General features: G+C 37.1%; 1 protein-coding gene across 1 annotated transcript in view; it reads left to right on the top strand.

Annotated features, from left to right (window-relative positions):
- The window catches only part of FMRFaR (FMRFamide Receptor), a 30,846-nt gene extending 5,126 nt beyond the window's left edge, over nt 1-25,720 (top strand). The window contains exons 2-3 of the mRNA XM_069053802.1: nt 21,958-22,845; nt 24,295-25,720. Of these exons, the coding sequence (XP_068909903.1) occupies nt 22,126-22,845; nt 24,295-24,855 (1,281 nt within the window). The 5' untranslated portion in view covers nt 21,958-22,125 and the 3' untranslated portion in view covers nt 24,856-25,720. The remainder of the gene's footprint in view (nt 1-21,957; nt 22,846-24,294) is intronic.
- The last annotated feature ends 537 nt before the right edge of the window (nt 25,721-26,257 follow it).

A 26,257-nucleotide genomic window follows, 5' to 3' on the forward strand; every position in this document is an offset into this window, starting at 1 on the left:
TCAATAAACAAATGATTTTGCAAACCCTTCAGCTTCGAGTATGTCATTATGCACCTATCCATCAGCTTTAGAACATGGTATGCGGTGGCAAGTTGTTCAATTGAAAGTTCTCAGTTTCCACAAAGCACCAATATTTGGATGCTAAAAGTTCTCCTAACGAACTTCTGCGTTATATATGCATGATATAGGTATCTAACGGAAGCGTTTGTCTACAAGGAAATGAGAAACTGTTGTGCCCTGATTTAACATTCACCATTTGTTGCTTTATTTCCTTTTTAACGTGACGTCTTCCCCTCGTACTTGTTTTCATTAGCATTAAATTAAGAAGAAACATTAAAATGTCCCGTTCGCATGCACCAGTCCCCACCTCAGTAATTAAAGTCGTTATGGTAATTTTTACGGTCGAATTAACCCAACGAAATGGTCACTTTTTATTACTCAACTTTATTATATTTACCTGTCATTATCTGTTAGTAACTTGATTTATGGACATCTTGTCCCTTACAAATCGAATTCCGAAGCGCCAGAGGCTGGAATTTATACCCATTACCCACGGCAAATATTTACCCATTAATCACAATTTAATTGGTCACTCTTCAAAAATAATCTTACCCACCACGCACCGCATTTTTATCAATTATCATCGACGCCTAAAATCTTGTGTAATTCATTCGGCTTGATAATTTTTTATCGAACCGAACAAACTTTTCGATTAGGGTAGTGTCCAGCATCAGCGCTTCTTCAGGCTAAAAAAAAAACCACTCACTTGTTCGCTAAGTCGGCTAAACTTAATTGATTTGTTTGAAACTTCAATTGAACCATAATTTTGTTGGGGAAAAATCCGCCATATTGACATCTGAATATTGAATAATTTATCACAGTTTTGAGGTATTTGTGGTAGTGCGCCTACCACGAACCTTCTCATCAGAAGGTTATTTACTTAAAACACAAACATGCAAATTATGCAGAATCTCCGCTAAAATATCTCGTTCGTATTAAAATATGTCAGGCAAAGTAGAGCAGAAGTTGTTCTAAATATTCAAGGCGTCTAAACAACTCAACAAATGCAGAACCAAGCCGAAGCTTTAACAATTATCCGCAATGACAAACAATAGAGTCGTTCGATGTCTATAACCGATAAAACTCCATAAATAAATTATTGGCTTCTCCTCTCTGTCTTGAACTTCTTCGGGATTACCGAAAATATTGTTTTAGATTGCGTACGGTAGAAATAAATGGCATTTGTTCTATGCGTGCATTTGGAGATAAACGCTTTTAAAATTTGTAGCCATCGTCAGTATCTCGTTCTGTTTTATTGTTCTTTTTCCAAATCTTACATGCAATAGGACCGTTACTCCACGAGCGCCGTAAATTTAACGTGTAAAATAAAACTAAAAATATGACACAGATACAGCTCTTTGGCAAATCACGTAAACTTTTTCTAAGATCGGACCGGACGTGTTGTTAAAAAGTCGTAAAAAAGTCGTTTTTCATTAAAATTTATTGCGCTTAGAATTGTGCAAATGCGACAACAGAACTGTTGCATAAATTTTCACTCTTTGTCTCCTGTTTAGTCCTTTGTCCGGTTGCAAATGGCATTTCTGGACGGCACTGATTTTACATCTAATTGAACGCTAGAACGCTACACTGGTACATGCAATACCTGCAGTTTAATTAGTCTGAAAATTACAGTCCCGCCACGTTGCTTTCCACCCTTAATTAATTAAATTTTGGCTAAAATGAATAATTTGATAAATAATAAATCAATAAGGGCGTCGTTAGACACATTACGGGAAGATTTATGGACGAGGAGGGGTTTTAAATGAAACAATGTACGTAACACGGTTTACACAGTAAAATGAAGTATTTACCACCCTCGAGTAGTTAAAGGTCGAATAGTTTGTCCCTTCGATGCAAATAAGTGTTGTCGAAGTTGGTGGAGTTGCTGGCGCCAATTACTGGTAACGGCATTAACTAGTCTAGGCTAGAAGAATCTTGCAAATCGATGTGCGATCGTTAAAAACTGGTCTGGGGTAAATTATCGAAACGGTGGTGCGAGTGAGCGTTGAATTTTGACGAACAAGAAGGGATCAGGAGCAGGAAATGAACAATGGAGAGCTTCAAATTGGGGAGTTCTGGAGCAGACGTCGGTTATTCGTCGATGAAAGAAGTTTATTGCGGAGTCGTCGTCTTCCTAATAACATAATTAATATTCGAGTGCCGGATTTGGTCGCATGCAGTTCGGTGCGCCAACGGCATTCCAAATCAAATGGTCCGTCAGACAAAGCTCCTCGCTCAAACATATGACATGTTATTTAAAAAACCATCAACCACGTCACGGTGTCACGTTAGAATCGATCTGTTGGGTCGACACTGACGGCTACAAAAACTAATTGAGGGTCTCGAACAAGAATTTTGCACTGGACTACGTTTCACTGTCAACATTTAAAGATTCAGAGGAAATAAACGGTCCTCGGCAAATTTTATCGATCACGAGAATAATGATAAAAATACAAGAACATTTTAAAAAGCTTCCAGGACAGGTGAACATTTTTGTGAATTGTTTACAAAGTGCATTTTACGTTTGGCAACGGGTTGCAACACCCAAAGTAATTAAAAATGCTCGCAGCTTTGATTACTCAACTTTTGTAATAAGTTGTTTGATGTTAAATTAATGCCGAGAGTTGGTGTCTTCTAGATTACGTCGCAGTCGAAAGTAGCGTTTTCTTTTTTGATATAACATTAAAAGGAGAATGTTTTGTAGTTGTTTTTTGAAAACAACACAAATACTCTTGTGAACACGTGAACTATAAAGCAGATTATTCGGCGTCTTTTTACGTCTTCTGTTGGGTTTTGGCCTTCCAATTAATGTACCAGAAAGTGGAACAATGAAAGAAAGCTGGCGCTATCGAACGGTTCATTTACGCTTTATAGTACTACTTACAACGTCTCTAATTATCATAATTTACAAAAACAAGTTGCTAGGACTCACGCAGCGTTTTAATCAACAGGAAACATTGCCGTTCATTAGAGAAATGTCTTAAACATTTGGATCATGGTAGCAACCTACACCGACGTGTTTTCAAAATTGTACTCAATTAAACCATTAAACTTAGTTATCGCTCTGGATACCGAACATCCAAGGATTTGCTTGGGGTGTGTTTCGATTGTTTGAATCTGGACCTGGAACTAGTTACTTCAAGTCAGCAATCTGCAATAAACCCAAACAAAAAATTCACCCCTTTGTGGATCCAGTCAGTACGTTACAACCGAATATGTATTTGTCAGCTGGAATTATATTTCCTCCACTCTCTCTCTTGTCGAGTAATTATTATGAAACAAATGAGTTTAAATTCATTTTAATTTGTGTGCCTCAAAAAATTGATCAGCGAAAAGTACAGATCTTAATCCCATTGAGCATTTGTGGCACGAGTCCTTGCGTTCCAACTGGTCTTAACAAGACGATTGATTTTGTGACGGATCAATTTAAATGAGTTGAAACAATTTTTTGCATTTGCGAGCGCAATAATTTCGTGTCAAGTTTGTAACATCCTTTATGACGAACATATAAGCCGTTATTGATTTTTCATTTAGGCTTTATCCCTCCAAATCCCAAGATTCGTGCATGTGCATTTATTATCGCTAAACAGCATATTCCTTGGCGCAAATGCATTTTGGTGGAGTCATTTACCGCTTCAACTAAACAATTGTTCGTTGAGTCTTTCCGAGCGCTGCAAAGGTCGAGTACGAGTAATTCCATTAGTGTGTTAAGTTGCTGTGATAATGAAATCATCAACAAAGTTAGGTTTTAAAGTTTTCAGTGTAATGTGAAATATCAAAGCGCGAGCTAGATATTCAAATCGTCGTCTTCTTAACGTCTTTCAGTTATTATAAAGATAAAGTCTTTTCCCTTAAATGTAGTTAGCGTAAAACCCACCCTTTTCAACATGTCGCGCTATTCATTAAAATGCTTTTAAGTCCGTTTGGAGTTACGTCGTCTGAAAATAAACACTAGGTCTTCGTTGCATCTTAAATCCACAATTAAATTACTCTTCTAGGTGTTTTCAGCGCATCGAGCTTAATGAGATACCTACCGAGATTGTACCAAATGATAAAAATGACATTTCACTCGATACGTCTAAGATTCGCAAATATTTTCAGTTTGCTTTCTCATTAGTATATTTGCTCTGCCGACAACATCCTCTCAGCACAATATTTATTTTTTATTTTAACGAGGTAAACACATGTTTTTTAAATTAAGTAACGTTTTCTCGATAATTTAATTTGCCGATTTACCCGCGCATCCACCAGAAATCTTCGAGGTTTCCGAAACGAAGCTGGGTGAAACTTCACAATAGAAGATCTCTCGCAACTTGGGAATTAACATCGTCCACTAAAAAATATCCGAGACTTGGTTGTTTTATTTTTATATTCACTTTGCTCGACTTGGAGGTTCGCCATATGATTAAATAATCAAATTGCGCCGAGTAAACATCTTCTCCAAAGGATAATAAGTTGAATGAGCACGTCCGGCTCTATTTAACAAATTCAGTTAACCACCTATCTTTATGTACTTAAGCAATTAGGAACTATTTAAGTAAAAGATTGGCATTGTCTCAACTGACTCGCACGGTTCTGTTTAAATTGCGTTCTATTCATCCCTTGACTTGGTGCGTCTCAAACAAATTCCAAGTCAAAATATTTACCGACTTTGTTTCCTCTAAGTGAAATTTTTTGTTGAAAATTCAATTAACTCCCGATACAATGATATTCTTTTAAATTTAATTTCAGATCAAAATTCACGTGGGCAGAGCTTTTATTCGGATTTTGTTTTCTATTGTAACATTTGATTATCCTCTGTTTTCTGCTTTTCATTTAAAAAAAATCTCTCATTTTTACAATCCCTTGTTCTGGAACGTTGCAATTTCTCTTGAACGCAACAATCATCACTCAATAGCCGTTCAAAAAAAAATCTAGATACACTCTCAATCTCTCCCGTTTTATCTCTTTCACATTTCCTCCACCTTCGCTCGCGTTCTTCACATTTTCCATTAAACATTTGTAAAAACTGCGCCACATTTTCTTGCCGCCCCAATTTCCAAAATGTAAGTGCACACTTCGATAAGCTTGCGACATGTTATAAAATTTTCGACTGACACTTTGCCATGAATACGAAATAATAAATACGGAATCGCCGATTTGTATCTGTATGCTCGAAATATTTCTTTCTGCAGACCCTAAAAAATTTAATGTGGGACTGGGATTTATGTGTAAACCGATAGACATCCGAGGAAGTTACCAATAAGTAAGCCAGCGTGGAATAATCTTACAATTCGATTTTATTGTATAAACAGAGTCGAATGCAAATACTCGATTTAGCCAGTGTGTCTGGAGAAGAAGCGAAAAAGGAGATTTGGATTCTTGGATGGAAGAGATTTTTTCGGTGCGCTCTATTGGGCGCATTCTGCAAGAGAATTGCTTCCAATTAGTTAAAGTACCTCTTACAAGCGTCATTACGCGTTTAATTCGTATTAAGTACAGTCAGTCGCACCACAAACCGGACGCATCGTACGTTCTATTTTTTATTGGCGCCAGTAAAACACTCATCAAGTTAATTGCTAAATAATTAATAAATAAATTGCGAGCGAATAAAATCAAACGTTTCATTCTACGAGTGATCGTAGCTGGATTAATTCGGCAATGAAACTCCACTAAATGAAATTTTAAGAGCCGCTAATTCGTTTTGTTACAAAACAACAATTCTAGCCGTCCATTAGCGACTACAATTCGAGCAATTAAACCGTTTCGCGAATAGATAATTCTAATTAGTTCTCAAAATTCGGACTTAATGAAAACAACATTTTACCACCCGAACTTCACGACATTTCCAAAGATTTTCCACACGAAAAATTGCCAACAGGTGTGACACACACAAAACAACAACATGTAATTGCGTTTTTTGTCTCACTTAACACGCGACCGGAATTAAAGGAAAATTTCCTGAAGAATCTGGAGTTTTTTGTCCATTCGTCGATTAAGACCTGTCAGTTTAATTAAATAGATAAACTGGATGTCCTGATAGGACTTTCAGGACGGCGCATTTATCTTGAGAGTCTCAAAGTTAAAAGGAACTTGCCAATTTTGCTAAACTCCCCTAATTAAACGTCAATACTGTGCCGCTGTATGAATGTATTGCGAGAAAATGATTTTGGCTTTATGGGCTCGTTATTAGCTTTCATTCCTTTCAAAAGAGGCGTGAACGTCGCATTGTGGCGTCAATATTGTAAACCCAGCACACAATTCATTAGCAAACAGTTACGCAAGACATACCTAATAAGATAATAAAGGAGACAAATGAGATTTAGACACTGGAAGATTATAGGTCCTTCCATTAATAGTCCATATTTTATGAAAGCAACACTGTCAGAATACTTGTGTGATTAATGAACAGTCATTAAAAATACTTTTTGTGTTGTATTGTCAAGCCATTATTGTGGAAATTTTTACTCTTTGAAAACTGATAACTTGGGTAATTTACTGAGCTCCTTGCTATCGCTATTTCGCATTTTAAACCATCTTCTTATCACTCCGTGTCGTTATCGGTGACGTTTCGCGCTGGCTTTCTCGAACTAGGCGAAGCATTTCTGGCATTTTTTCATTTTAAAATTTATGACACCTGCACAGGATGACACGATCAAGGGTGCGATTTCACACTCGCTGCGGCAAATCTGTAAATCTAGAATCTAAATGCTTCTATTTATGAAACCCGATAAGTACAATAAATCACGAAGTACTAGGATAACGCGAAATCCAATAAACGTGTTTGTGATACCGGTGTTGATAAATACGAGCGAATTACCTTCAGAAGCAATAATTTACAATTTTCTTTGAATGTGAGGGATTCCGAGTCGACGACCTTTTTGTTTTCAAACTGAGCTAATGGAAATAAATAGGAAACCACTGGAGGCGACCTCCGACATGTCATTCATAAAAGAGTATTGACGGTCGTGTTGTCGATGAATTGATATTAATACAACCACTTAGTCGTGTTGTACCCTTTCAATTCCCTCGTCGAATCTAAAATGTGACAACTCCAACACACCTCGTCTTGTGAAGCATAATGGAACTGGCTCATCTGCTCTATTTTATTATTAATCTGGGACAGGTTTACAATGGTCCTTGTTAAGCATTCGGCTTGGTGAAGGCAACTCACACAAATTGCTCACACCTCACGCAATAAGCAGATGTCTCATCAATATCGCGAGTATTTTTGTACCTGATGTTGGCAAGATTGAATTTTTTTTTATAAATAAACTCGTACGAGTCGTACTTTTGTGTGTGCGATTTTTGCGGAGTGCTTAATTTATCATTGTCGAATGTTAAACAGATTAAGCAACGAAAGCGAGAAGAGCCTATGCATATTCTAACGAGTTCGTTATTTTTAGACAGGCACCTGTTGACTTTATAAAAGCAATCTCGAGCTTAATTTTAAATATACAATATTGACTTTATTATTAGAACAGCCACTGAAGTAGTTTCGGCCTCTGCATATTTTATAAAGTCGATTTATCGATTCCAGGTTTCGACAAAAATTGAAATCATGTATGTATGTCCAATCTGATTTGATTCACTCAACTAAATTAAACTCAAAACTTTCCAGATCGTTGTTATTTGCACAAATAAAATTTACGCATTGGTGATTCAACCCTCTTCGAAACCGTCTGATAGGTGCCTAAAATTAGTCTAACCCCTGTGTCGATCATTGTAGCTTCACCTGTTTCTAACCTAGAGATAATTGATTGTTAGCCCATGTCTCATTTCTGACTAAGCCAAGATATTAATAGAACACAATTAATTCGTCCTATTAATTTTGTACACAGATTGGAAGTTGGACGAGCTCCGAATCCAAATCGGACTCTGAAAAATGGAATTCCCTTAGTTCATCGATTTTCGATTTGTACAATTAATTATTCATTTGTGGAATTGTGCAACTTTACACCCACCACTGTCTTAAGCCGTGCGAACGACCCCAAAATAAACGATAAATTCCAAGAAAAGCCGTTTGCACCTACCTAAATCGCGATTTATTGCTTGGAGCTTTTACATTAGGAAGGGTTAGAATTTTGTCTGAAAAATTGTGATCCAAACCCTCTGTGTTGCGTCAGACTTGTCTGCATCCTCGCACGTTTGAAGAATCTCTTAATTACGAAGTTGGCGCCAGCTTTATCCCTTAATTTTTTTGCACCCTGTCTCCAAACCGGAGGGACCTAATCTGGATCAACTCCCGGTCATTTAAGCTCTCTGATCTTATCATCACCAATCGAATCCTCCTCCCACAATTTTCATAGTCTAAATTTAGCCCCCTTCGGTGAGCTCCGTAATTAAATTACAAGAACTGCTATTTTTGCCTTGAATTTGACAAGTTTTTGTGCGTCTAATGAGATATAGGAAAACTTCATGATCCCGGTCTGAATTTGAAGCGTTCGGTCAAAGAAAGCCGCCTTAGACAATCACGCCAGGGAGATTCTGCAGTAGGTATAGGTGGATCCAGACGAGAATAAATTAAAAAGCTTTTTATGGGCACGGGTACGGAAGTACTTCTGGGAGATAACTGGAAGTCGAGGAAACTGACAAAAGCGTGGAAGAACTCCGTCACTGCAACTTCCACCAATATAATGTCGTGTCCCACGAAACTGATACAATTTCGTTTGAGTGAAAAATTGTTTTCTTTCTTTATAAACAGATCGGTGGCGCCCTCGATTATTCGTTGTGTTAATAATTGCAAGAAAAAACAAATCAACGTGAGAGACAATTTATGCACGCGACTGCTTCTAAATAATTAACACGTGGAATTCATCTCTCAAGAAAAGAATTGATTATTAAAATTTAAGACGCTTTGGATAAAATTATCATAGCTGTCCTCCTCGCGCTTTTATTGCTTCTTTTAATAATTAACCTCCAAATTAAAAATAGATAAGATTTTAGAGAATAATGAATTTTTCCTTGGTCTTGACGGGACGTTAAATTTATATAATCAGAATTTACATAAAGTGGCACATTTTTGCAAACTACGCACTCATTGCTTCGGTAAATTTTTAAAAAGTGTTTACTTTCAACAGCAACGCCCTCAAACTTTGGTTCCGCATCGTAAACAACGTTGTTTTTCCGGACTTACTCCAATAAGCGCAAAACCAGAACGGAATAAATTAACTGGAGTCAATTAATTGTTCTTGGGCTTCTAATGAGAAATTAAATGAATTGAAATTTTTGTGCAACACTAGACGAAAACCCGGCGTTGGCGAGATGCTTTCTTCGAATCTGGATAAATTACATTATGTAAATTACGCTTCCAACGGTGATTAAAAAACTTTTTGTGGCAGTCGCATGAAACGACTTCTTTAAATATTTATTGTCCAAAGACTTGTGTTTAGCATAAAACACGATTTCCTAAATGCCCCGCGATGACTAACCAATGAAAGTTTCTTATTTCGCTAGACAAAATTTCATTATTTAAAATGCAGAAGTTCTGTTGGAAGTTAGCGTAAGTGGATTTGTGAAACAGCGGCCAGCTACTTGATGAACTTCCATCTTGTCTAACGTTGTTGTTTATTTTCGAATAAATGTTCAATAAATTTCATCTACTTGCATCAAAGTATTTGCGTATTTACTCAACTCTAGTGTAACTGATTTATGATTTTATAAAAGGATGAGGATACACTTGGGAAACATCGAGTGGGAGGTAACTATAATAAACCTCGTAAACCACTGTACATTTTATTATCATCGTAAAATGAATGGACCGCAGATATCGACCACCTGAAATTGATACTGCAGGAAACCCATCAAATCCTGATTTTAAATTATAATTACAACATTTATGAGAACACACCACGCGTAAATAAACATCAGAGTTGATTGAAAACACTGAAAAACGCCAATAATCACAATTACAGATTTTTTTGGAGCCCGCTACAATTTTTTTGGATTGACTCCACTAGGAACTTGTGCGACAAAAATTATTTTTATTTTTAACAGCTGAATTCAAAACATGTTACTATTTTTAAAAGTTAGAGTTTTGTGTATAAATCAGATTAAATGAATGTAAACAATATAAATGACCGGTGTGTAGAAGTGTTCCAAAATCTATGTATAAGAATGTCGAAAATTTGCTAACATTTCAGCGATTCAAATTAATTAATAATCGATTCCTGAACGCGATCCTGTTACACAGAACCGACTAATTGACGTTTTCGTAATAAATTCAAGTCAGATCGAGTCGGAGGACTCCAATTGACGCAAAGCTACCAAAGTTTTGAAAGCGGTACCTGACACTTACATTAATTTACTGCCCGTCTGACATATTTAAAGGAGTCGAAGATCCATCAAAGACGCAATTTGCGATTTATTGTCGATTGTGTATTTTAATCCCCACGGGTGTCGCTGACTTTTCAGGCGTTACATCAAAAATGTCAACAATTAGTGCTGAATTAAGGATTGTTTGCTTCGGCTGTACCAATCGATACCGAAAAATGCGTAATGTCGTTATCGCTCTAGCATAAATTATTTTTATTTCATTTACTCTATATTGAATTCTACTGAAGGAATCCAGATTATGAAACTTCCAATGACATTCCTAAAATTCGTGGAGATCAAAACGAAACAGATTCCAAAGGGGAAGTCACAAAGCAAAAATACTTGATACAACCATTTTGCATGTATTTGCCTAGAGTAGAGACTAACGAGTGTAAGCACTGCCATATTGAAATAATTTGTGGTGGCTCTTAATATTCATGAAATTTTCGCAGGGAAATCTATTATTCTCAAAAGCAGAATTGATATGAGCAGAGTTGAAATGAAAATTATTGCGTTTTGAGAATTTGGACAATAGAAACTGGAGATCCTTTGAGTCTAAAAGTATCACGCATTGTACGTATGTATTTTTATATCTGATGGAAAAATGAAATATGTGTCGAGAAGTGTTTTAAAATCTCAAATTCAGTATGCAGAGCCGACAAACAATACTCGAAGGAATATATCTCCAAGCTGAAAATGCATGGCATATGACGAGAGTCCACGAATATCGTGTCAAAACAGAAAAAACGTCAGCAAATTTATAAAACACATTTATTACAATGTGTTATTCTGGCATGAGACGTTTATATTCTAATTTTCTTCTTGGCAATAATTCCGTCTATTTTGACCCTGTGATTCAACAGTATCGACTTTCACCGAAAACGGTAAAAAATGTATAAACAAATTTAAAAGTTTGATTTAAATTTCGTAACTCACCTCGCAATAACCAACTCGTGCAAACTTTAATTAACTGAACGGATGATGTGACAAACAGACACACCGACCCCCAAGTCGCAAAAAATCGTGGTGACTTTTTAATTTCATAAACACTTAGAAGCTTACACTAAGCCAAGCGAACGTACAGCTCTCCCGGGTATGATAAATATCCGACATGAAGTAAAAAAGGGTTTGTGCAGTTCGGACTTTTTGAATTTTAAATTCTGTTACGTCTCGGGGGATTCTACAGATACGAACAAGCTCTCTGCCAATAGAATTCTTTTTTATTGGATGAAAGTGTCCTTCAGATAGATTTTTAGCTTAAAAATATTTTATCTGGACCAAGTTGAATAATAATTAAACGTGAGAATTTAATTCCCTCGAACGAGACAAGGACTGCATTGTCCTTTACAAGTTTCATTAAAAGAAATAAAAGAGTCCGTCTGTAAAGGAATACAAATGCGTACCTGCCTAGAACGGACAGATCAATGAGTCTTGTATTAAATTAGCACCTCGAAGACGCTAAAAATTTAATTAGGTTATAGTCGAGCTCTAATCTCGCCCAATTTTAATCAGAAAGACAGAAATGATAAGACATCAAACATGTTCGTTTAATTTTTGCGATGTCGTGTCCTCGTAGATTACGCTGGGAGCCAACACAAAACCTGAAAAAAAGTCTTTATTGCAGTCACATTTGAATACCACGATAAGAATGATTAGAGACGTAATGAAATAAGACGATAAGGATCGCCGGAGGTTTTCATTTATAATTCAACGACCTTTAGTCGGCTTAATCTGACAGAATTCAGATTAAAGTTTTGCAAGTAAAATAGAGCCGGACACCCGAAACAAACTTTACGAATAAATAGGGACCGGAACGGATGTTGTGAAAAGATGATCGCGGGATCTAAATAAAAATATTTGTATGGACTAGCTCGAGGAGGGAAAAATTCTCGCCAACAGCGAACCAGATGTACGTAACTGTTCGTTCATTGTTGGAATTGCTGTGCTCTTTTTCCCTATTTACATATAAATACCGTCTTAGAGACAAATAACTTTGGACATTCTGCAGCGGTTCGGGCTAAATATTGGAAAGATGCTTTTATGTTGTTCTCTTTTAGGTCACAAGAGGGGATGATTTTGTGTTGGTGTCAACGCACTCGGATTAAGAAGAGACACTGTTTAGAGCACATGTGCTTTAATCCTCAATGTCAAAAATTTCGAAACAGTTTGAGATGAGAAGAGAATCGGTGCCAACACCCATTAATAATATAAATTAGTCCAATTTTAAAACAATGTAAACGTGAGTCAATGGGTTATAAATATAATTACGTTGAGGAGCCAGCCTGAAGTGTTAATTAAAAAAAATTAAGACGATTTTCCATGCTTTGTTATTTTTTGCGGTGAATAGTTTGTCGTACAAACCTGGGTTAGTTTTGGAACCATCTCGATCAAATTACGTCATGTTTGCAAGTTGAAACTGAAAAGCTTTAATTAAATAATTATCAGAAATTGCAGGGCTTTTGTGTATCTTAGACAGTGCAAACATTGCCAAGGCTACGATGATTACACAGGACTTAACGGATTTCACTTCCATATCAGCAAATTAATTACTATTCAGCCAGTACAAAATCGATGAGCTAAATTAAGAATGAGCTGCCGAGACACTTTTAAGTGTATCATCACGATATTGTAAATTGTGCGTCTCGACTGGAGTGTCAATATCGAATAATGAACGGGCAATATCGGAAAATTAGACGGCGCTTTTCTACTGAAATAAAATAGATTTTGAAAGAGGGATTTCATGTAATTGGGGTGTCTACGCGCTTATGTCAAAAAATCGCATGTCTTATGGCGAAATTCCTTTTATATTCCTCCTTATAATGATGTTTCTCGGAGAAACCGTTCGACAAAGAATAATTTTATTTGCAACGAATTGAAATTTTCCGTTGGGTCCCGCGACTTAACACGTCTAAAATTCACTGCACGAAGAGAATGAACAGACTAATTTTCTAAAGCTAGCCCAAAACGGATTACCAAATTGTCTGCCTCCTACATATACCCAGAAGTTAAGTGTCCCCGAAATTTCAATTCTCGGCCACGATTTATCACATCTCCAGTCCTGCATTTATTTATTTTTCCCTCCAGATGAACGGTTTTCATCCTTGGACTTATATCAGCGAGGCGTCGACAAAATACGGCTTGCGGAAGTTCAGTTCATCCCCTAGATCCGGGCCTAATAAATTTTTATATGAAGGAAAGCACCAAAACCCTCATATGTACCTACCGCAGCCAGTGAAATGAATTTTTAAGGTGGAGCGACCACCGGTTGTAAAATCCCAATTCATTGATTTCCGCGATAGCGTAAACTTTTATTTTCATCCATTCATTCATAATTGAATCAAATCAACCGCAAAAGTTAATTCGCGCCCGATACTACGTGACCAAAAATAAGTTTACGTCAGCGGAAAACCGATCCAAGCTTTGAGAATATTTACTGCGGCGTATTTTTCGTGAGGACCTCTCGCAGGACGTGTTAGGTCCTTAAGGCGGTTGTATGGCATTCGAGTGCTCTCGTCGTCGAATCTCTGCGTGCGTTTTGACAACTTGAATCGACTCTGGTCAAAAGACTGGAATTTTACTTGCAAATAAAAATTCCCCATTCAATTTTTCACTTCAGACTAAATGTTAAAAGAGGCCAAATTAATTTCACCTAATCAAATATAATTACGGTCATTTTCGAGGCCTCCTAAACTTGTAATAAAATTGCAAAGTCCAATTTGTTCCCTAAAAAAAATTACATTTCGGACTGGCTGATTGTTATGCAGTGGATGTAAGTTTCATGGATCCATTTGGGCCCCATTGTGGCCTGAATATTGGTGATTTAATATTCGCGTTAAACCTCCTAGGCTTCGTTAAATATCCCGTCCTTTAATTAAAGCAATTGTGGAACAGATTTTTTTGCCACATCCAAAATTAATAAAGAGATTTAAAATATATCGCACGAAAAATAAACTCAAAAAGTTAGACCTTAGTTATTTCCGGGTGTAATTAAAAAGGTGGGCGTTACACACCAGAATTAGTGGTAGCTCCAACTAATGGAACTTGGTTTTAATCATTATTTATTAGTATTCAGATCGTCACCATCTGCCAGACTTCCTCGGCGATTTTCCCTAGCAAATTATTAATCTTCAAAGAGAATTATACAAACAAGAGCGAGACTGTTGTAGGAAGTCGAATATAATGGATGAAATGTTATTAATATGCTAAAGCCACGATTTGAAACTTAACCCGACCACTTTATCTAAATTATATTGTAAAGGTGTTGAGTTGAGACAAGTTGGAATTAATTTAGTTTCGAGAACTTGCTTGGTTCGTATGTATATTGTATAAATGGGCATTAAGTAATTTCGTAGCAGACAATTTCGAAAAAAAAATTTCAAACCGTTATCCACGACGAATAATCAGCCCCATCGGAAAGTTCTGAGGAAGACGCCATAAAACATAATTCTGCTTTATATTAGCAACTTTCTGTTCTTTTTTAACAGCCGTCCGAGCCCAGATTACGCACTCAAACGGTTCCATTGTGCAATTTTATGCAGCCATAAAAATTCAGAGATTTTTAATAAAGCTCCAAGACATATTTTTCGCAGTTTATAACTTCGTACAGTCGGTATATCGCGGCACAATTGAAATCCCATAAACAAACAATATTTGTTTATATGGGATTGTAGCTTTGGGGACGCCAGGAATTGGTTTGATGTCAACATCAAACGTACCATTGTTTTCGGTTCGATACTTACAGTTGAAAGCTCTCGAATCGCAAGATAATGTTTGTGGATTCTACGTAATCGGGTTGATTCCGTCTTGAAATATTGGCCGGCATATATAAATGATTTAGAGACATCAATCACTGTTTGCATATCTTGGTAATATTTCTTTGTCGTGACAGATCCCTCTGTCTGTCTGTCTGTCTGTCCGTACCGAGTGGATGCATAAAATTTTGGAAATTTGCGTCTAATTGGGGCTCTTCTCAACTCTCATTAGCGCCGCGATAAACGTGCTCAAATCAAAAGCGAGAACAAATTTAGTATCTGTGCGGAGCGAAGAAAGCCACTTCATCCCCTTTTAATCTAAAAACAAACAATTTGAACGTATACAACATAAATACAATCTTTTGATGTAGGATTTCACCTACGCGTAAAACGGGGCGCATGCATATTAATATAAAGTCTCCCAAACTAGATTTACCCCCGTGTTCATTAGTGTACTTCATACGTCTGCAATAACGAGCTGCGAGTTGATGCCGGAAATGTTGTTTAGGGTTAACAATAATTCACGGTGTAGCACCCATTTTAATAATCGCAGGACAATTCCAGAAATCTTAACGCACGCTGGAGCATATCAAGGGAAACAAGTGTAGTATTAAGAGCGTCTTTGTGATCTTTAAAAGGATCCCGATCCCACATGTGTAGCGGATATATTACGGTGTCTCAAAGGATGTCAAATAAGGTAAACAACGGAATTACAAGAAGGATTAGACCCGGTTAAACTTTAATCAATGGCTTTTTTTCGCTACAACGATGAAAGGTAGGTTCGAAAGAGAAACGGAATTTTTCGGCTCGACTGGCTCCACTACTTCACCAAAACTTTATAATAGAAATAAATCAGCGTTCGGATTTCCATCTATCAAGTGTCGCACAAGAGTCGACTGTCGTTATGAACAGAAGATGGAAACATGAAAAAATCCAAGTTCATTCGAACACGACAACGCTGAAAAAGCCCAAAGTGCAAAGACACTGTTTAGGAACTCGGCTGTAATTCGATTAGATGAAAAGTTTTCCTAACTTTCACACTTTTCAAATATCAAGTTTGCCCAAGATTTTAATGCAACTACAAGAGGAGTTTAAGTGAAGCCGGAACCGTTCACATTTTAAATTTTTATTAGATATTTCGTGTAAAAATAAGCGAAAAGTTGCGCACTTACCACGTGTCCCAATAAAATTCCTCGAGTTATTTAGGAATTCTTGTCTGATTTTTCACAAATTGAAAACACAAACACATTAATCGGGACTGACTGGGACGTTGAACAACACTAAGAAAGTACTTTGTAAGTGTTCCAGACGATTTGATAAGGGTTGGTGTGACAGGGGTTGTCGGCCACGAGGTGTATAATTTGTTTGCTTTTAATAAATTTTGCAAGATGCTGGTACAAATTATGATAAACGTGTACGTTGTATTGTTGGTTGCATACTTCGCCTGAAAGTTTGTTTTTAAAATAGAAAAAAAATAAGTTGGCCTCCAGGAGTCCATTAAATAAATCAATAGCTGGTATCTCAGACGTAAGAAATATGTCTTTTAAGAAACGGACCAGAATCTAGGCCAGAGCATGTGGTATTATTGAATGAAGAAAGTCGATGTGTGGGCGTTGACAGCGAACATTCATAAACATTTCACTCGTGCAAGATCCCTTAAAACTCCATAATTTTTCATAAAGCACCCGGTACATTCGAGTTTCATTTAATTACGACAACGGTGTAAAGAAGCACAAACTGCATAAATTAAAACTTCTCCGTTTTACAGCCATAAAGTCCAGCGAACAAGAGTTGTATTTCGTGTTCCTCGACATTTGCCAATTAGGTTAATGGAAACATGCTTAAGGAAGCGAAATAATATTTTTTTTGGATCTGTACTTTTCAAGGCGTCAACTCTGGTCTAGTTTTGTTTAACAAGAATTTCGGTACCCGTCTCTAATGGACCGAACACGTTCAAATGCCGCCATCATCTAATAAAAGAAAAATATGCTTCTTAATAACCCACAATCAACTAGGCAATAAACGAAAATGGCTCTCAATGTTCTTAGTGAAGCTTTTAAATTAACGTGAGCGTTGAATGCTTCCAGCTATTTCTGGGCCACAACGCACCATACTTCGTAGTAAAAGTCTTGTGACATTCGAGCGAAAAATAAAAATGTTAATTTAACTCTCTGTTATTTTTTTAACATAACACGAGATTCTAGTAATCCTCCCCTCGACTGCAATTTCTGTTAATCCTACTGAAACGACGTTGGGGTGAATCACCCTATGTTTTATCACATCTGCTTCATTTGCACTCCCACTAATTCTAATTAACGATAATCCCTGGTGAATTCGATTATTTGGAACAAAAAAAAATATTGTTCCAAAATGTACAAATTCATTCTTTTAAAAAACCGATCGACACACTTCACTGCCAGATTTGGTACCAGGCCAAGCTCAAAATAAGTAATGGTGGGGTTAATGTAAGTCGAGTCCAGGACAATTTATCTCAAGACCTTGACAGTAACCTACGAAGACGTTTTTTATACCAATGATAAATATAATTTGCCGAGAGCTGTTCTGTTTGCAAAACAGTTGTTCCGCGACTAAATTTTTCACTATTTTGCAATTTCATTCGCCGAGTAGGGTCTTTTATTGCGACTATGCAATCAATTTTTCAGGTGGTACTACTGCATGTGTCGTGCTCCCTACGGACTTTTAAATTTGTCTTTGCTCTTTTGTAAACAGGAGACGTTTCGTTACTACCTCTACTATTTAAAATTACAAAAGCTCTAGCTCTAGAAGTTAAGTGATAAATAATATACAAAACAGTGCGTTCTGTAACATGGACAAATGAAACCATTACTGAAAGGAAATTTGATTTCACGTGACGTAAAAACGGAATCCTGCATATTGTCTGATATCGTGTGGTTTATCGAACGTGTACTTTCACACCAAAAGCCGCTTTAAAAATCATTTAGGCTGATAAAAACGCCAGATTGTGAAAACACAATGTTCCATTTGGTGTGCATTACAAGACAGCATCGCGAAAAATGAGCGAGATACGTTCGATTGAGCAACACAGACATTTCTAGAAAATAGAAAATTAAAACGACTGTGAAGCAAGATGCAATTTTACGTTCTGAGAATTTACCGCTCCAATTTTCTTGTTTTGTGTTTTGATTGATCTCAAAATTGAATCGTGAACTTTGATGTTCCATAAAACTTGACAATAAGAATTGCAAATCAAAGTTGGAAAGAAATAACTCTACCATTTCGAAAAATTGATGTACTCAATTTAAAGTTGTGGTAAAATTGAAGTTGAGACAAGTGTTACTTACACCCGGTGCAGTTCTTACTGAAATGAATTCCAACCGTAAAGAGAAAAGAGTTGAAATTTGTAAAGACAATTTCGTCGGGAAAAACTACATACTCGTAGTTACTGGATGAGAGTATGAAGTGAGGATAATTCAATTCTGTGTTTACTTATCTCGGAAAGATCTTTGATCGTTGCTGTATTGTAAGACGAGTCAAAGCAGTGGCCGTGTAATTCAGGATTAATTTACTTATAGCTTAACTTCCGTAATCGAGTTAAACTCCTTTATTCTTGTTTTGAGCGTCCTAGCTCCTGTGATAAACGAAGGCTCCAGAAATAGTGCACTTTGCAGGAAATCAGTAGATTCCTGTCAGGACACATTCCAGCGACAATCCGTCAAAGTCGTCCTCATTTATTTCAAACTTTCACTTCTAAAACTTTACACATTCTCATTATTCCGACGATTCTAACTTTGGCTCAAATTTAAAAATTATTAGGGAATGTGGAGAGTTCGGCTTCAAGTTTCAATTTGCGACGCGGCACGTTTCGATGAGGTCTGAACCAATGAACTCCATCCCACACTTTTGAATAGATCGGAGCGGCAGAGTTGTGACAATTTTTCCAAAATAATCTTCACTTAGTTTAACCCCGCCAAAAATTTAATTAGCTTTTTTATTGCGACGTAAAAAATAATCGAGTCGAAAAATGTTGCGGATGAAACTGGAAAAGTCGTCTCTTAGTGCGCTGTAAAGAAGTTAGTACGACTTAGATACAATGAAACCTCACATTTTCTTTTTTCATTATCGCGTCGTGCAAATCCTGCAAGGACGATTTAATTACTTATTTTAGCATTTTCTCTCGACAAGGAACCGAACGAGATGAATTCGTAGGCGTATCACTTTAAACTGTCGCCGACAGTGTCTCAAAGGTTAATTGTTTTCCAAGGTAACACACTGAATTATTGGGGGGAAAACTCATAAAACACCAATCGCAAATTTAAACTCGACAAGACCCCTCGATATTAAATCCAGCCCCGACAGGTGCCAATCGTGCTAACTGCTTTCCAAGCAATATTCCGTCTAATCTAGATAATATAGCGACGTTTTGTGAAACGAACTGTACACCCCTGTTTTATTTGTGCGTATTATTTTCTAGATGTGCAACCAGGTGTCGACCTTTTTATCTGTGAAAACGTTCAACACCTAGAATTAAAAAACCTATTAATACGATTCGCCTGATAACTGGCTGAACTCCAAGATTCTTTGTGTAATACGAGAATAATGGCGTGTCGAGGATGGATGTGCGAAACACATCTCCATTAAAGCCTATGCGCCATCACATTGTTTTGACAAGGGTCAATTTGGTCAAACTTTGTTACTTTTGATATTTCTAAATTACCAAAGTCTCGTGAGTCGAGAGAATGATGATGATGATGGAACAGAGCAGTCGATGCCCCCGTGGCGACAACTGCGGTCAATATTAGAGACCAGTGCGTATGCGTATCTATCTGTACAGATATCCTATTGCCTTTTCCTTCGCTCATCCTTGCAATTCCTTTTTATCGCCTTATTTCACTCGGGGAGGGTCTTCCGATTTGCCGTCCGCTTTGTTCCACCACACAAAGAAATATCCATCGAGATGATTTCCTCAACTCTGTTCTTATTTTAAAACATTAAACAAACTACTCTACTGTTTGCATTAGTTTACAGTTTATGTGCCGAACAGCAAACATGACACGAACCTGTCTACCAACTAACAAATTGAATAGCACTACATAATTGATTGTAAAGTAAATTGTTCATTGTAATTTATGTGGGCGCAACCCATTGTTTCACGATAATATTACTGCATTTCCACGTGTTTTCCTCCTGTCACATTACTTCATGATATTACTACCGAACGCTAATTTAACGTGTGCACCATGTACGGGAATTAATTAAACATATGAGTTCCGGGTGCTCCCTCTTCGTCTAACAAATGTTTCCGCAAATCTCCGAATAAATTCTCTTTGTGTTTATAGAAAATAAAACTTCGTAATCGTCTTTACGATTCCATTAAAAATTCAATTTTGTGTTCCAAGTGCGTGCTGTACCTTGTCATGGCGTGATTATAAAACATTAGCGAACCTATAAAATTTGATAGCGTCGATTGTCGAAACACACTTTTATGGGTGTCATTGTCAAAATCTGCGTCATTCCTCACACCGCGAATCGACCCGACTTCATTTTGCAAGTGACAATTTATAACGAGCTGAAAACTGCAACTTTTCATTCAACTTTACCGTAAAATGTTGGTGATTCGGGCCATTAATGTGTGTCACCGTCCGTAAAACATTACTCTCTTGACGTCTCTTTCGTCCCAAATGATTCTGCTTTTAAATAAAATCGAGATAATTATTACTGATTGTTGCAATAACGATAAAATTAAGAAAATAGGACGCGCAAACACATGAAATCTGGTTTATGTTGATTTTAATCTTTGTTAGGTTTGTGTGCCTACGAACATATTGCCATTCTAGTTTTCTCTGGAGTGTAATTCTCAGGATTGCTTCAACAAACTTTTGTTTAGGTCAATTACGGCACCAGCTGAACACTGCATTGTCAAAACATTCCCGAAGTTTCCACAAGATAACGTCGTTTATTAACAATTTTATCAAATGCGCCGGAACACTTAATTACGGTCATTAGTACCCATATTTTTCCCACAAAAAAAATTAATCCACTGCTTTATGTGCAAGCTGTTGTGAATAAATAATAACTTTGGTCTCGTGCTGGCTTGCATTTTGGTGGATGCGCCGGGTCGCCCGGTTCCTTCATTCTTCTTTCGTTCTCTTTATCTCCGATTTATAATTATTTGTAGCTTCACACTAGCCATAAATTTAAGGTTGTGTAATAATAACAAATAACGTTGTAAACATAAATTCCGCAAAATAGCACAATATCAGCACATTGAGTGTAGTAGCACTAAACACGCTATTTTTAGTACTGATAATAAAATGTCTAATATCTGGGTAAAACACTAACAGTGTTGCAAAGTTTCAGTCACTCTGATTGTAAAATAATAGTCGTGGTGTTAGAGGTTGCAATAAACTAAATAGTCTGTGACTGACACCGAGTGTTATATTTTATTAAACTTTTGCCATAAATTCTCATAATAAACACCTTATTATCACGATCGATTTATTACGTTGTTATTATTCGGATCTGATGACTCGGAGACTTCGCACAATTTCATTTCGGTTACTGAAAGAATAAATCTGGGGTTGTTTGTCCCTTATCTTGACTGTGACTCTTCATGTGTGAATATCTCTTCGCGCGGACCAAGTATTGGGGTTATTTTCACCGGATAAGATCAACTTGACCTCCAAGTACAAAAGGACAAAGTTCGGTCGAATAAACTCTCGAGATCAGGGACATTCACGGCGGTTTGCGGACGAGACACGGATTTGTCAACACCGCACCCGCATTATTTATTGTTACTTATCCAGAAAATTCCCGTTTTGTGGCGATTTGATTTAATATCGTTGAAATAACATCGCATTTCTTGTTGTTTCAGATACTGAAATAGCCCAGAAACTTTTGGCAAAATGTCCGAAATTGAAACAACTAGAACTGGTGCTGGCCCGAAGCAGTGTACATCTTACAAAACTCGAATGAAAGTGACAAGAACACTTTTGAAATTTCGAAAAATGACGTGAATACCGAACCGAAAACAACAACTAAAATGTCAACGACAACCGAATTCCTGAATGACTCCGCAACATTCCTGAACGAAAGCACCGACTCCTGTTTGAACGACGAGGACGAATACCTGCAGCTGTACAGATTCATCACCAACGGCCTCTTACTCAACATAATCGGCGTCTTGGGGATATTAGGCAACATAATATCGATGATAATACTGTCGAGGCCCCAAATGCGATCCAGCATCAATTATTTGCTGATTGGTTTGGCGCGAATCGACACTGTCCTGATCGTAACTAGCATCCTGTTGTTCGGACTCCCGGGGATTTACCCTTATAGCGGCTTGTTGTTCACTTATTACTATGTAGTGTACCCGCACATCGCTCCCGTTGTGTTTCCCCTGGCAATGGTTGTGCAAACCGCTTCGGTTTATTTAACCCTCACCGTCTCCTTGGAGCGGTTCGTTGCGGTGTGTCATCCGTTAAGGGCGAGATCGCTTTGCACCTACGGAAGGGCCAGGATGTACTTCATCGGCATCATTATTTTTTCCGCCACGTATAATTTGCCCAAGTTATGGGAGTCGACGATCAAGGAGGAGTGGTATCCCGAGAAAAATGTCACGGTCTACTGTCCCAGAGCTTCGACCTTCAGGGAGAACGAGTTGTACATAAGGATCTACATTCACTGGTTGTACCTCATATTTTTGTACCTGCTGCCCTTCATGGGACTCGCGTTTCTCAACGCAGCCATATACAGACAGGTAATTTAGCGATAAGTAAAAAATTACAAAAAAAACATATATTAGGTTGCACTTTCCGCTAACAAGCTGCGAGGCAGACAGTCCAGTAGTAAATTACGGAGTTGGAGCAACAAAGTGGATAAAAGATTGGGAGAGTTCTTTTTTTATTTTTTCCTTGATGCGAGAGAGGATAAATAAACTTTTGTGGTTTGTTCTATATTACTGTTATCTCTAGAATTTCTTCAAACAAAGTGAGTCGCCTCCGGCCAACATAAATAAGAATCAAGTTGGATGAAATTACATTTGATCGACAGACGTAATTTTATAACAAACAAATGAAAAAGGATATGATCTCGTTTGATGGCAACAGTTCTTGCACAATAATAAATTTATTTGCAATCTTAAAGTCGTAAAATATTTCTTAGCAATGTCGTAAAGTTTGTTCTGGATGTCATCAACTTGTTGCTCAAAATATAAATCCAAGTGTAAAAGTTGAATTTGATTTATTATCCTTGGGCGTATTATCTTGTCCAGGATTCTTATTTTTACCGTGTAAAATATCCAAACTTCCTGTGTTTACTGTACTCGCTAGTCGGCTTCTTGAAACGGATACTAAATCCCTAAAAGAGCACTTTACCCTCAATAGAGGTTGAAACTCGTTCAGATCTTAGAATCTGGGAAGTGCTTTATTGTAAATTTAGCATACATTCTGGATACCTCTTTTAACTTTGTGGCATGTCGTAACTCGTGACACGTTCAATTATCAACTTTAACGTCCACTTTACTTATTTTCTTTATTTGAAAAGTTAAAGAAACAAAAATCAAAAACATGTACTTACTTTATCATCAGAGAAAAATCTTGACACGTTCTCACTTGTCACGTCAGGTACACTTTGCTCACGAGTTAGTTCATTTCTTTACTTTCGTCGTGAAAAAATTGTCCATAACTTTCACGAGGGACAGTTGTTTACAAAATAAATCACGAGGTAGCATCTAAAAACCGTCATTATTTTTCCTGTCCATATTGGAAGTTTTCCATTAATCATCATGAAAATTTTCGCCACAACGCCCTTCAGACGTATTAGTTTGACAGGAACATAATGATTTTTGAAGAGTAATTACGGACGGTCATTAGTAAAAAAGCTGTGCGCTAGTGCAGAATGTTAATGTCTTTGTGTCGTTGGTCATTTGAGTTTTTGCATCAACTCGTTATCTCCTTTTTGAGTGAGTTCACATTCTATTTTTTTTCAATTAGCGCTCTATGTTGAAGGGCGCCAACATAAAACTTCAACAAAGTCCACGAAAATAAATCATTAGTCAGATGAAGTAATTAATGCTGCAGCTTTTGAACGATTAAATGGGATAAAGTCCTCGACACCACTCTTAATTTGTAATTCCCTTCCGTCTCGAGTGATTAATTGAAAAAATGACAACAGGACGTGATCTGTAATGTTCTTGTTTTTCTTGCAGGTCCGCAAGGCGAACAAAGAGCGCCAACGCCTGTCCCGCCTCCAGAAGCGCGAAATCGGCCTGGCGACAATGCTCATGTGCGTGGTGGCGGTGTTCTTCGTCTGCAACTTGCTCCCCCTAGTTATAAACATAATAGACACCTACTGGCCTTCGTTGAATCTGTCGCGACTGGTGAACACTAGCAATCTGTTGGTAACGATCAACTCTAGTGTTAATTTCATAATATACGTGATATTCGGTGAGAAGTTCAAGAGGCTGTTTCTGGTGCTCTTCTGCCGAAACTCGTTGTTCGGCACGGGTAGGGAATCCCCCGACGGGGCGACCCACGAGGACAGTTTCATGTCGAACGGAGATCGGCAAAGTTTGCGGTTACACCGGCAGAACACGAACATCAGCAGGAACGGAATGTCCGGACGCATGAACGGCTCCGGAAGGGAAAAGAAACGGAGCCGGTGCAGGGCTTCCAGTCCCGGACCGTGCGTTTATTATCCTGCGAACAGGACGAGCAAGGAGATAACAAGCGCTTATACTACTCAAACCTCGATATTAGGACCTGACTGACGAACAAGTGATCCTTCGACCAGCGCTGACTAAAGGAATGACGTCTTTATCCTTAGCATGTCCACCGTTACGCGTGTAATGGCAGTGATTTTTGGCCGAATTGTAACGGGACGAAATTGTTTTATAGATCGTTTCATCAAGAGGTACTCTAACACAGATGACATGTCATTTATCCTGAAATAGTGCACTGTCGCGTGCATTCGAGCAACGTGTGCAAAAAGACACAACATATACATCAAAAAAAGTATGCTCATAAATAAACAGTTACGGTGGAGGGAGATTTTATGTGGCGTAACGCGTGGTAATGGATGCTAGAATGAAATTACAAACGGGTAGTTTAATTTGACCATTCCCTTTAAAAAAATTTAATACTATCAAAGTGCTGTTAAATTTGAATTTCTAACAACGTCAAGAAAAGAACAGCGAATATTCATGCCCTAGTCCAATATTCGTGTGCTTGTCATTAGCTGAAATTTAAATTTAGCAACGAACTGATTGGATTAATTTTTTTTGAAAGAAAAAGGTGAAAAATATTATAGACAAAGAATACATTTTCGTATTCCTAAATTTATTTTTCTGCGAGTTTTTGATTTATTTCAGGAAATAGTCTCCCAAAATATCCTTCGTGCGCGTCAAACTTGACACGGGGATATTGCTACTGAAAATCGAATTTTATACAGTGCTTGCCAAAAGTTCGCACCATATTGTAAAATTTAACTGAAGCAATTGTCTAAAGACACAAAATTTGACGAAAAAATTGTCAGGTTTACTTCCGGAATTCATAAATTGTTAAATACATACATATATCGAAAAAAGTTGTAGGAATAAATTTTTCGAATGAAATTTTATGTATGTGTATATTTTTTTAAACAAAATTCGAAAACAAATTACCTGTTTTAAGACCCAAAGCATTTTAAGAGGAGAAAGCAAATGAGTGAGCAAAACTAAATTGAAAAAAATTAAAAATTCAAATCACAATATTTTTATTCAGCAGGTGTTTTTGAAATGCACACGTACCAAAAAATTCTGAGCTGTTGGGGGATGATGATGATGATGATGATGAGGGATAAATTAACTTTTTCGTCTCCCATTTCTATTCCATTATTTTGTTAATTTAGCATACAATAATTAATTATTTAAAATTTAAATTTAAATTTAAATCATTATTTTATTATTGTTGCTATGCAACCAGGAATACATCACCTTCAATTCAATAGCATATTTATAGGAAATTTCCAACAATTGTTTAGTTATTTTTATCTCGAAAACGAAAAGACATATATTTTTTTAATGTTATTGATTTCTACTCACTAATTATGTACTACTACCTCTGTCTGAAAATATGGCATACGTTTGAAATTGAAAATACATATACAAATGTATACCATATTTTCGAACAAAG

Source organism: Tenebrio molitor, chromosome 7 (assembly GCF_963966145.1).
Source record: "Tenebrio molitor chromosome 7, icTenMoli1.1, whole genome shotgun sequence".
Taxonomy (NCBI): Eukaryota; Metazoa; Arthropoda; class Insecta; order Coleoptera; family Tenebrionidae; genus Tenebrio; species Tenebrio molitor.